Genomic DNA, 13,779 nt, shown 5'->3' with positions numbered 1-13,779 from the left:
TTTCAGGCCAGGAACCTCTTAGATGAGAGAGAGATGAAGCAGGGACCCTCACAACCCATAGATACCATATAGTGTCATCGTTTGACTGCAGAATGATCAATTTTCAGATATTTAACCACTTGAACCGTCAATACTTAATAAACATGACCTTTCACTTTGTACTTAGTCTGCTCTTTTTCTCCTCTACACCAAACCCCATTGCCGAAAATAGACGATCTAAGCTCGAGGCGTTGCAATCTTGTAGATCTGCTATTTTTGTCTAAAGTTCTCAGAATATGGACACTAGGGTTCAAGTGGTTAATATAAAAAATGAGAAAAAAAGATTTGGAGGACCCCCTGTAGTAACTCTGAGGACCCCCTAGGGGTCCCGGACCCCCTGGTATCTGTATGCTGGAAGGAGTCTGCAGTTCTAATTGCAACGGGGAGGTTTGGGGGCCAGGAGGGAGAAGAGTGCAGTCATGCAGCTTCCCGGCGTTAGGTTATTAGCTGATATTTGCAATATAAACAAGTCGCTGTGGTTGCAAGCGTGGACGCAAAACCCGGCGCGTTGTGAGCTTGTAGATCAGCTATTTTCACTGAAGACATTTGGCGTAGGGGGGGAATAAAGAAGTTTGGACCCTATGGAGGATTTGTAAAGGTTAGGTTTCCTATTATAATAAATATTTATTCATGTTATTTTCCTCTGTATTTTGTATGAATCTGGACAGCACGGCAACAGAGTAGTTAACATGCATTGGACCGTGACCTGGGAGGAAGCACGTGGATGCATTTAACCCATTTAGGCCTACAATTATTTAATGCTTTAACTATTCATGGGTTCAATTTGTAGTCCTACAGTGGCCATACTGAGGACCAACACAGGTGTTCTGATTGATGTAGAACATTAATTCTATGCCAATCAGACAAGTGAAACACCTGTGTTGGTCCTCGACATGGCCACTGTAGGACTACAAATTGAACCCATCATGAATACAAGCTCACAGCGCGCGCTGCGAGCTTGTAGATCTGCAATTTTTTGAAAAATCTTGATTTTCTTTGCAAGTCTTTGAATATATCTTTTTTGAAAGCGAACATTTGTAACTCAAATATTTGCTTCTGGGGGGGGTCCCTGATACAATATTTTTAGATGGAGGGGTCCATGGCCAAATACATATCATTTTGGATGTCCTTGACATGACAAAGTTTGAGCACCACTGACATAGAAACCTTTTTTTCCTTTTTTTTTTTAAACATACACTGCACGCGAACGAGCGCGAAAAACTGTCCGCATATGGAGCGTCGGTCATTGCGTTGCGAAGTAGCCTGAACCAATCAAACAAATAAATAATAATATAAAGTGTTTGGGGGGTGGGACATGGCCATTCATCTCTATGGACGTTGCCGCGAAACCTCGCAAAAATAGAGTCTCCGCGAGCGAGGTGGACAACGTTGCATCGTGCCGCGACGTCGCTCGCGGTAGGTCAGGACGTCCTCATTGAAACAAATGTGTTTTAATGAAATGTCATCGCTCGCGTCGCATCGCGGGCAGTGCAGATGAGCTGTAAGAAGGATCTAGAAGACACTTATAGAATCGGGTCCAAATATTCAAAGACGTGCACACATTTTCAAGACAAAAATAGCAGATCTACAAGCTTGCTGTGAGCTTGTATATCTGCTTTTTTTTAATAGCCAAAGCATAAAATGTTGCGCAATAATGTGTACCCGGTCTGAATGGCTTAAAGCGGCGTCTAGTCAAGGGTTCCCAGGACACCGGTGCTTTTCATTGTAGCGAGAGGAGATAAATCAAGGCAACGTGACGTATCGAGCTGCCTGCTAGAATAGAAATATGTACCGTCTGCCATTTGGGGAAGTGGATAACGAAACAAAGAACAGCCATGCTTCAAACACTGCAACAATAGCCTCGGGCACGCACGTGACGCGTGCGCACACACAAACACACTCACACTCCGTCATGGTGCCATTGAAACAATGTTACTAAACCACTGGTTCTCGAACCTTTTAATTCCAAGTACCCCCATAACCCTGTAAAGGGTCCTGTTTGGAACCCCCTAAGACAGGGGTCTTCAACAGGGGGTCCGGGACCCCTAGGGGGTCCTCAGAGTTACTACAGGGGGTCCTCCAAATCTTTGAGTGATAGAAAGTTATCTTTCTCCTTTTTTATATCAACCACTTTGAACCAATAATCCATATCCTGAGAACTTTAGCCAAAAATAGCAGAACTACAAGCTCACAACTGTACTGTAGGCTCTGGCACCAGATACAGTAGAATAATACGTAAAGATTTAGTGCCAGGGCCTCCCCAAAGACACATTATTATAGCAAAATGTGTCGCAATGTTTCAGAATATTTCTAAAGTAGCAGATGTATAAGGTCACAAATGTGAGCTTGTACTGTTAGTCAGCTGTTTTCAAATGAAGTTGAAGTATGCTGAAGTATGGAATTAAGTTGAAGTAGTTGAGTGGATTTTGTTGTTATATTAACACATTTGGGAACCCCCGCAAGGACCCCTGGGGGTCCCCTAGCCTGGACTGGTTCAGCAAACTCTTTATTTTTGTATCTTCTTTATTTATTTTTTGCTTCTCAGTCTGGGAAACTTTGAGTCGGAATCACAGCAAGACGGGAAGTGGCTTGAACTTTACATTGGAAGGCTCTGGTTAATAGTTAATTGTTAGATCAAGGGTCTTCAACAGGGGGTCCGGGGTGCCCTAGGGGGGTCCTCAGAGTTACTACAGGGGGTCCTCCAAATCTTTGAGTGATAGAAAGTTATTTTTCTCCATTTTTATATTAACCACTTGGAACCAAGTATACATATTCTGAGAACTTTTACCAAAAATAGCTTTGGTGTAGAGGGGAAAAAGAGCACTAAGTACAGAGTGAAAGGTCAAGTTTATTAATTATTGACCGTTCAAGTGGTTAAATATCTGAAAACACAAATTGACATCCAAAACACACTGATGATTGTGCTGTCAAACGATTAAACTATATGGAATTAAAAGGTTGTGGGGGTCCCTGCGTTCATCTCTCTCTCAACTAAAGAGGTCCTTGGCCTGAAAACGTTGAAGACCCCAGAGTTGGATTTGTGACAGGCCTATAGCTAACTCCCAGACCGCTTCCCAAATTGACAAGAGAAGTGAAGGAAAGATAAAAAGTGTGCTGAACGGAGCAAATCAGTCCAGGCTGGTAGGTCCCCGGACCCCAATTTCAGCAGCACTGACCTATTCAACTTTGCTGAGTCAAGCGCCGAGAGAGAGAGAGAGAGAGAGAGAGAGGAAACGGTCCTGCTTCCGCTGAATAACAAATGACTCTGTTCTTTTCCACCTCGCAACAACACAAACAAACACAAGCAAGCCTTCCTATGTGCCCAGAAGCACTGATAGGCAGCGGGGTTACGTAACTAAGTGCATTTACACAAGCACTGTACTTAAGTATAATTTGGAGGTATTGTTTTACTTTACTGGAGTATTTTCGATACTTCTACTTCTACGACATCTCAAAGGCAAATGTTGTAGCCTGCTTTTACTCCACTACAATTCCTTGCAAACTTTAGTTACTACAGTAGTTACTTTGTAGAGTTTTGATTATTATTGCAAAGCATACATTAACCACTTCAGCCCTATAGACTGTATCGGCCAATTGAAAATAGCCGATCTACAAGCTCCAAAAAACAAAAAAAAACAAGTGGTCCTTTAACAGAGTTCTACATTGCAGCATTTATACTTCTACTTAAGTAAAAAGTGAGTACTTTTTTCCACTACTGCTGATAGGGTGGTCCACACAGTGCAACCACCAGACAGTGTGAGTTCAGCACTTTGGTCCGAGTCTAAAGACCAAAAGCCGGTGTGTCTGGCAGTAACACACACAGCACAGCACACTAGTAGAAAGGTCAAGGTGTACCAATGTGTGTGTTGACATTTCTGGGCTCTGGCCCCTGGGAGCTGCAAACTGTCATCCCTGTAAGGAATGTCCAGGTCGAGGGCGAGGAGTACAGTGTGTGTGTGTGTGTGTGTGTGTGTGTGTGTGTGTGTGTGTGTGTGTGTGGTGTGTGTGTGTGTGTGTGTGTGTGTGTGTGTGTGTGTGTGTGTGTGTGTGTGTGTGTGTGTGTGTGTGTGTGTGTGTGTGTGTGTGTGTGTGTGTGTGTGTGTGTGTGCAGCGGTGTAAAGCAGGGGTCTTCAACAGGGGGTCCGGGACCCTAAGGGGGTCCTTAGAGTTACTACAGGGGTGGGGCCGCCAAATCCTTGTGTAATAGGATAATTATTTTAAATGAACATCTTGAACCCTCGCATCCCTATTCCGAGGAGAACTTTAGCCAAAAATAGCAGATCTACAAGCTCCCAACGCCTCGTGATGCGAGGCGTTGAGAGCTTGTAGATCGGCTATTTTTGGCAAATAGGTTTGGTGTAGAGGTAAAAAAAAGAGCAGATCAAGTACCGAGTGATAGGTCAAGTTTACAAAATGTCGACGGCTATTTTTTATGGTAGATCTATACACAGAGAGGGCAATTCTTTCAACATAAGATGCCACATTCAAGTTCAGGAGAGTTTGGACAAGGGCTATTCTCTTGAATGCTGCCTTCAGTTTTGACATTGAAAGAGGGGCATTTGAATTTCTTTCACCATAGTAAAAACTGCATTCATGGTCTGGAGAGGGCACTTTTTACAGACGGATAAAAGGGCAGGGGCTCAAGCCCCCTTTGATGTCTATGTGTGCAAGTGCCTGGCTTAGTTACACCACTGAGTATTACAAACGTGTGCGTGTGTGTGTGTGTGCCTGTGTCGGCAGGGTGTATGAGAACCGTAGCCTACATGTCTGCAGAGGCGCCGTAAATAATTCTGCCGCTTTTATTTTGGTGTTTGTTTATCTGTGTGCCCTCGCGTCGCCCCCGGTTCTGCCAAGGTCCAGTGATTACCTCTGGGCTTCTGTGAGAGAAGAACGATAAAGAGAGAGAGAGAGAGGGAGAGAGAGAGAGAGACACTGACTGATGGGTAGAAAGCGAAATAGATGAGTAGGGAGGGAAGGAGGGAGGTGAAATGGAGAGAGAGAGAGAGAGAGATGAGAGAGAGAGAGAGAGAGAGAGAGAGAGAGAGAGAGAGAGAGAGAGAGAGAGAGAGAGAGAGAGAGAGAGAGAGAGAGAGAGAGAGAGAGTGTATCGGGGTTGCTGGGGTCATCCAAATACTCTGTGCCAGCTGTCTGCACACACTGTTGTCCATATGGGCAACACACGTGCACACACACACACACGCCAAGACAGACACAGAATGCACAATCAGAAACACTAATATACGTGTGCGCACAAAGAGAGATACACACAAACACATACTGTAGAGAAAAAAACACGCATGCACACGCACACACACACATACACACGCACACACACACACACACACACACACACACACACACACACACAGGCACACTCCAGCTCAGACAATAGCAGCAGCTCGTTCCTGGTTCCTCGCTACACCGTGTGCATATCAATGAGCAGGATTAGAGCCCCAACGCTCCTTGTCCATTAACCTGGCCCGGCAGTAGTGCTGCTCCTACAACACATCATCCACACAAAAAATACTACAGTCTAGACCAGTGTTTCTCAATCTTTTTTGGCTTGAGTACCACCTTTCGCTGATTTTTGAATCCCACTATCCCCTTTACCAACATTTTCCCAACTTCAATTGAAACCATAACTAGCGGTATATGATAACCCCCCTGTTCAAGAATATAACATCACAAAACATAAAAAAGGGAGTTAGAGTTTCAACACTGTGGCCTTAACATTTCAGTCCAGTTTTCATGTCAATAACTTACATTCAGACAACATTCAAACACATGTAATTTGGGGTTGGCAACTATCAGGCTCACAACAAGTTTCTCCAAGTGTCATCATTAAACATAACAGTAAATGTTGCTTCTCCATCTAATTCAATTGTAGTTAATTATATAACTATGAATAATGGTATCATGATTTATACTTCTATTTTTCTTTTGGGGGGGGGGGGGGGCATTTTGAGTACCCCCTGCAGTACCTCCGTGTATCCCTAGGGGAACACGTACCCCCATTTGAGAAACACTGGTCTAGACTATTTCAAACGGTTCACAGACTGCAAAGAACTGCAAAAAACTAAACACATTTCTTTCCAGCCGACTGTACGCCGACTGTAGTTACTGTACGCAGTTGTGCACACACACTAGGGCATTAACGACTTGTGATTTTTGCAAGTCGACTCGACTCAGTAAAAAGTTGAGTTGAAGTCGACTTTATCGTTTTTATCGGCATCACATCACACACGACCCCCCAATTGTTTGGGGGGGGGGGGGGGGGGGGGGGGGGGGGTCCCCAGATGATTAACTTAATGTGAAACATTGTTTTCTCACTTAACAGTAAACAAACCAACATAAAGTATAAGTATATAGAGGATATCTTCACATTTCTAAAGTGACTATTTAAGGACTTTTAATACCTCTAAAATTACAAATTAAACATTGTCCAAATTGTCAAATATATAGAGGCAGAAATTATGAAAATGGCCGATCTACATGCGTTGTGAGGCGTTGTGAGCATGTAGATCTGCTATTTTCACAATAGATTTTTTTTTTTTTTCAACTTCAACTTTTGACTTTCTCTGGTGAGAGTCGACTTGTGTAATGAAGTCAACTGAGTCGACTTGTCGACTTTTTCGTTAATGCCCCTAGCATGCACACTGTGTTGTCAGGTCTGCTCGTTATAAGTGACTTAGATCCTGTTTTCCTATAATGTTGCTAGTTGTGGGTTGCTTTAGTTTGGGCTTGTTTCTGAAGTGTAGTTGCTTATCTGGCCTTGCTTTCAACATTCTTTTAGAACATAGCTAATGTAATATAGCTCAATAGGCAAAACTGGTTTTGGGCTTGTTTTCATAGACCTCATCGCTTGTTTCACTCACAGAATATGCTGTTTTTTTTTGTTTTTTTTTTTCTGCTCTCAACAACACACAGCACTATTACTAGTGTTGCTTTGGAGTTGATTTATTATAGGAAATTGAGAGTTGAGATTGTGAATATGCTATTTAGTTAAAATGTGCGACGGAAAAATGTCTCTGGCTTATTTAGACTTGGTCCATTGACGGCCAGGGGCGACTCAACAAAACTGGGAAAGTCCAGTCTTCCAGTTTTCGGGCGATACTGGTCAATATTGTTCACAACCCGCTGCCGAAAACCTGCCGATGAGCTCCATGTCGGCAACAGACGCATTCCGCCTTCTTCCGCCGCAGATTCGTGGCCGAATCTATGCGTGTAAAAGCCATTTAAGTGTTGTGGAAAAGTATTTTATTGTCTAGTTCAGTGTTTCTCAAACCTTCACATTTCAAGGTCTCCCCTTAACTCTGACAGTGTACAAATGGAACCAATTTGAACCCGTCAGGGTTCATTTGGTTCTAAAAAGGTTCTGAACCTTTTAAGGCCTGCAACCCCCAAAATAATAACAATTTCGCGAAGACCCCCAAAATGTACTATGTGTGTACATGTATTTGGCCACTGATCCCATCTCAAAACATGTTGTTTTCCGGGGACCACCCAGAAGCAAATATTTTGAGTTACAAATGTTTGCTTTTTAAAAAGATATATTCAAAGATTTGCAAAAAAATAGCAGATCTACAAGCTCGCAGCTGTGAGCTTGAGTTTTGTTGTTCTGTTATTATTACAACTCAAGATGTCAGGAACAGTCAAACTTTATTATTCACCCTAAACTCTGTCACATGACATTCTCTATCTCCCAAAGCCCCATAGTCCACAGCGCCCCTGTGAGGCACATAAATGCCATGTCAGTTGATTGAAGTGTACTCGGGTAGGAATAATCTTTGGCCAATGTGAATGCTGGTCAGCAGAGACCAGGCAATTGTATTCGGGAACAGTTCAAATCGATCGGACCTATAGTGTCAAAGGACAAAAATCTACTGTAAACTAAAATCAGACTAAAACCTTTCAGATGACTAAAACCAAATGACTTTTTATCCAAAATCTATGACTATGACTGATACTAAATCTAAATCTGCTGTCAAAATGAACACTAGTGTCCGCGTGACCATCTGCAGTGCTTTGCGGTTGAGAGCAGCACAGTGCTATAGAAGAAGTGGTTCTCAATCTTTTCAGGCTGTGACCCCCAAAATAATAATTATTTTAACATTACACTTTCTATAACATGGTTCTATTGTGAAAATAGCAGATCTACATGCTCACAATTTCTGCCTCTAATAGGCCTATTTGACAATTTGGCCAATGTTTAATTTGTCATTTTAGAGGTATTAAAAAGTCCTTAAATTGCCACTTTATAAATGTACAGATACCCTCTTACACTTAAACTCTACGATGGTTTATTTACTGTTGAGTAAGAAAACAATGTTGCCCATTGAGCTAATCACGTGGCGACCCCCAAAATAATTGGGGGACCACCATGGGGGTCCCGACCCACAGGTTGAGAACAACTGCTATCAATAGAAGAACCCATCCTTTGGTGTCAAATCCACTTTTTGGACAGAAAATAATAATGATTCACCACCTACAGTACAGATCTGAGTAGATAGAAGAATGGTATTGACCAATCTCAAGATCTAAAACTTTTGCCTGCCTGCGTGTGTGCGTGTGTGTGTGCGTGCGTGCGTGCGTGCGTGCGCGCGTGTGCATGCGTGCGTGTGTGTGTGTGTGCGTGTGTGTGTGTGTGTGTGTGCGTCTACATCAGCAGGACCAGCGGCTGAAGGAGGTCAACATGCAGACTCCGCCCTCGGCCTCGCCAAGCAGCCAATCGATAGGCAGCGGCAGCGCCAGCAACAACAACCACGTCGCGCCGCACACCCCAGAGCTGTTCACCTCGCCGCCGCTAACCAACAGGTACACACAGGTCACGTATGACGTTTTACATGACCATCAGTGTTGATTTCGTCGACTAAAACTATGACGAAAAATGTTTGTCGACTGTGTTTTTTTCACTTGATGAAAACTAAATAAAAACTAAGCTGTGATGACTAAAACTAAGACAATATATTGTCAATTTCGTCAACAAAATAAAAAGTAGACTAAAATGTTGGGGAGGGACTAGTGGAGAAGAGAGTCATTTTGGTTGCTCTCCGGTGTTGCGTGCTGAAAATAGGAGATCTACAAGCTCACAATGCGTCGCACTGCGAGCTAGATCGGCTATTTTCAGCACACAACCAAGTGTAAAATCAGTCATTACGATGCCATCAAGGCCTGCCAAAATACATTTTAGTCGACTAAATCAACTGTAGATTTAATCTCCTAAAATCTTATATATATTTATAGAGATATTTCAGTCAACTAAAACTAGACTAAAACAAAAACGGTTCAGGCGACTAAAGATGGCTACAACTAAATGACATTTTATTCAAAAGACTATGACTAAAACTAAATCAAAATCTGCAGTCAAAAACAACACTGATGGCCATTCATTGTCCCTCAAATAATTTAATTGGGTTTTTGTCGTTGACAATTAACATTTCTGTTTGGCTTGTCGGCTTTGAAGTTGCACATGGCAGATATGACACTTAAATATACAAAGAAATTACTGACATAATATTTGAACTTTATACTTCAGCAATATTACACGAGAGGGTGTACCAAAGGTATCACTTGCGCCAAGGGTCTTCAACAGAGGGCCCGGGACCCCTAGGGGGTCCTCAGAGTTACTACAGGGGGGTCCTCCAAATCATAGAAAGTTTTTTCTCCTTTTTTATATTAACCACTTGAACCCTAGTTCCCTTATTCTGAGAACTTTTGCCAAAAATGGCAGATCTACAAGCTCACAATGCCTTGCGGTGCGAGGCGTTGTGAGCTTGTAGATCGGCTATTTTTGGCAAAGAGGTTTGTTGTAGAGGGGAAAAAGAGCAGACTAAGTACATAGTGAAAGGTCAACTTTATTAAGTGTTGACAGTTTAAAGCTATACTGTGTAAGTTGCTCACCTAGAGGTCAGTAGCTCTATAGCAAACCGCGGTCGCGTCCGCGTCTTTCGGCCGTTTTTCCACGGACCACCCCCGCGTCTGCCTCCACCTCGCCGAGATCTATCTTTAGAGGGGTCCCTGGTTCCTGTGCGTTCAGGCATTCCGGAGAAACTGACTCCTTCGCCGAGTAAATGCTGTTGTTATGTTGAGGCAAGCTACACGGGCGCCTACAAATATGGCCGCCGTATTGTGATAGCGACCCCACTTCAAGATGCGCTGTGATTGGCCGGCAGTGTATAACCCTCGCTGTGATTGGCCGGTAGTGTATGATGACGCAATTTTGCCGCGAAATTCTCCCCCCCTCACGGCTCATAGAAAACATATAAAGAGAAGGCTTCAGAAGCTGAAAATAACGGAGTGGGTGTTCTAAAACTTTAGCGATTTAACAGTTAGGACAATTTTAAGATTTGTTTTATAAAAAAAGTTACATGGTATAACTTTAAGTGGTTAAATATTGTATCTGAAAACACAAATTGACATGAATCAAAAAACACACTGGTGATTGTGCTGTCAAACGATGAAACTATATGGAATCTATGGAAAGGCTATGGGGGTCCCTGCTTCATCTCTCTCTCAGCTAAGGGGTCCTTGGACTGAAAACGTTGAAGACCCCTGACTTACACTACCTTTGAGTGATTAATGGCGCCACCCCCAGACTAGACGCCTGTGGGAGTGACCCACACACAGAGAGAGAGAGAGAGAGAGAGAGAGAAAGAGAGATACCCTAAAGGAGGGAAGGTGAGGAGGAGTGAAGGAGAGACAGAGGGATGACAGATAGATGGTGAGATATATGAGAGAGAGAGAGAGAGAGAGTGCATGAGGGGGCGGACGAGTGGAACAGAGAGAGAGAGAGAGAGAGAGAGAGAGCACCTTAAAGACCATTGTACAGTATATATCTCTGCTCTGCCTGCATGTAACCTTGATGCATGAAAGCTGTTACACTCCTTTCACATATTTTTCACATTTTTGTGCATATTTTGTCTTCCTATTGTATTGTATTGTATGTTACTGTGTACACTTCTGCTATGGCAATGTAAACGAGATGACAGTGGGTGGTGGAGAGATGATAAGTGTGTTTGAGGAATGGAGAGAAGCTTTGAGGGGAGAGGGAGAGGACAAGGGCTGATAATGGAGGGATGAAGGAGTGATGGGACGGAAGAAGAGGTGTGTGTGCGTGTGCGCGTGCGTAGCCCATGTGTTAAGATGGCATAAATCCAATAATATAACACATTGTGAAAAATGGTATGTTCAACACAGTGAATGCAAAACAATATCAGAACATTTAGAATAATGAAATAATATGGAGGTATGGCATCATGCATGTTCTATTCACAGAGAACCCTCTCTCTCTCTCTCTCATCTCTCTCTCTCTCTCTCTCTCTCTCTCTCTCTCTCTCTCCTCTCTCTCTCTCTCTCTCTCTCTCTCTCTCTCTCTCTCTCTCGCCCCCCAGTGCTCCCAGTTTGAACAGTGACCTGTTTGACCTGCAGCCAGCCTTCATCCCCACCGTGCACAGTGCTCCCATCTCCAACGCCAACAGTGCCTGGGGAGGTACGGACATGCACACACACACGCACGCACGCACGCACGCACGCACACACACACACACACACACACACACACACACACACACACACACACTAGGGATGGGACGATATGAAAATGTCATATCACGATTATTGTGACCAAAGAAATCGCGATTTACGATATTAGCACGATAATCAAAATATCACCAACATCCATTATCCTGGGGCGGAATAATTGCCAAAAAATAGCAGATGGGACGCGTTGTGAGCTTGTAGATCGGCAATAAACGATATTAACGCTTATCGTCCCAAACCTAACACACACACACACACACACACACATGCACGCATGCACGCACAGTGGTGGAAAAAGTACTCACAATCTTTACTTAAGTAAAAGTATCAATACGGCACTGTAGAAATGCTCAGTCGAAGTCCTGAATTCTAAATTGACTTGAGCAAAAGGTATCGGTATCAAAATGAACCCAAAGTTCCAAAAGTAGAAGATTCTCACTATCTGGAATGTACCGTTTCACAAGTTTTCAAATGTATAAAATGTATGTATGTATAAAAATCATTTGAAATGAAAATAGACCTCCACACGTGGAGGTAAGTAAGTCCACGTACATGCACCAGCACACGTGCACACAAGCACGTTCAGAGAGAGACACACACGCGTGAGCGAACCACCTCTCTCCGAGTGAGAAGTCTCTCTGTAATTATGATTGAAGTGTCGAGGACATTTTTTCCAGGGAGCGTTTCCTTCCCCACCCCCCCATTCGCCTGTCCGCCCTTCCATCCGTCATGCTACTCACTGGGCTGTGCAAGAATTCCATTATGCACCCATCCATCCATCCATCCATCCATTCAATCTATTCCATCTATTCATTTGTCCATCTATCAAAGTCTCACACCACATGATTATACATGGCTCCTGTGTATGCTGTCATACAGGGTGCCATACACTTAAGTCTCTCTCGTCTAGAGCAGTGGTTCTCAACCTGCGGGTCGAGAGGCGTTGTGAGCTTGTAGATCTGCTTGTAGATCTGCTATTTTCACAATAGAACCGTGTAATGCAAAATGTAATGCCTCAACTCTTAGTGCTCGTCAGGGTGGAGGGGTCCCCAGTTAAAATATGATTATTAACTGTTTTACTGCTACGGACGTTCCCGTTCGCCCCAATTCTCTGTGTCGCGTCGCGCCAATACGGCCGTTCGTTCGTTTACCTTGTTGATGTCCGTAAGCTGATGAGGGGTCGCGCCGCCGTGTACTGTAATCACATCGCCCGCAGTGATGGTCTTAAAAATCCCTTATGCGTTAACATCAACGGAGACCAATTCTCTTCCGTGTTGATTTCTCTGGCCCTGTGGCTCTGTGGCCAGAGACTGGTCTCAATGGATGGCAACACATAACGGCCAAATTCACATTAATTCTTGCATGACGCTGCCCTCTGCTGCCTGGTCTGCCAAAGTGCATGTTGCACAATCCAAAAAAATAAAATTATAATAAATAAATGTCTATCTATCTACTATAACGTCACAAAGGTAAGACACTTTTTGCTGGCGCCAGACCCAATAAATAAATAAAACATCTGGCAGTAATAGAGTTAATTCATGGATCGCGGCCTGAAAAGGTTGAGAACCACTGGTCTAGCGTTCACCTTTGGTGTATGACTTTGTATCTGTTATACCCGTTAGACTCATCTGTGTGGGGTCGCGACTAGTAAATATATATATATATATATATATATATATGTCATAGTATATTAGAGAAACAGCACATTCGAGACGCGGAGCACTCGTGGTGCGGCACGGGGCGGAGCAAGCGGTCGCCAATACAACGTACTCCAGGCGGTGCGCCGCTCTATTGTCCACGACACTGCGAGCGGCTACCGAAGCCCCCCTGTATCCACGAAGCCCAAACGAGTTACGAGGCCCCCCTGGGTCCACGAAGCCCCAAGCGGCGCGAAGGCCAGCGGACCTTGGTCCTGCTCTTCGCCCCCGAGCGCCGCAGGCGCGAGTGGCCGCGAAGAGCGGGCCAGGGCCGCGCGGCCGGCGGAGCGCCGCGCGAGTTACGAAGCCGTGGTGAATGCAATCGTTATATTTATGCCCAGGCCGTAAGGCCTGGGCAAGCGCACGTTAAACGCCCTGTCCAAGTGACTACAATGGAGCTAATGGCTAGGCTAGGCTAGGCTAGGCTAGGCTAGGCTAGGCTAGGCTAGGCTAGGCTAGGCTAGTAAATAAAGAGTAAACACTTCCGGTCTGCGGCGAGTTCAAA

At 44.1% G+C, this 13,779-nt stretch overlaps 1 protein-coding gene across 1 annotated transcript in view; it reads left to right on the top strand.

The window, feature by feature from the left end:
- Window positions 1–13,779, top strand: part of LOC308298144 (phosphatidylinositol-binding clathrin assembly protein-like) — a 110,031-nt gene that overhangs the window by 48,498 nt on the left and 47,754 nt on the right. The window contains exons 3-4 of the mRNA XM_080741700.1: window positions 8,708–8,853; window positions 11,430–11,527. Coding sequence (XP_080597826.1) covers window positions 8,708–8,853; window positions 11,430–11,527 — 244 coding nt within the window. The remainder of the gene's footprint in view (window positions 1–8,707; window positions 8,854–11,429; window positions 11,528–13,779) is intronic.

This window comes from Nannobrachium achirus, assembly GCF_963921795.1.
Source record: "Nannobrachium achirus genome assembly, chromosome: 14".
In the NCBI taxonomy this organism is placed as follows: Eukaryota; Metazoa; Chordata; class Actinopteri; order Myctophiformes; family Myctophidae; genus Nannobrachium; species Nannobrachium achirus.
This window is presented reverse-complemented; position numbering and strand designations above follow the sequence as displayed.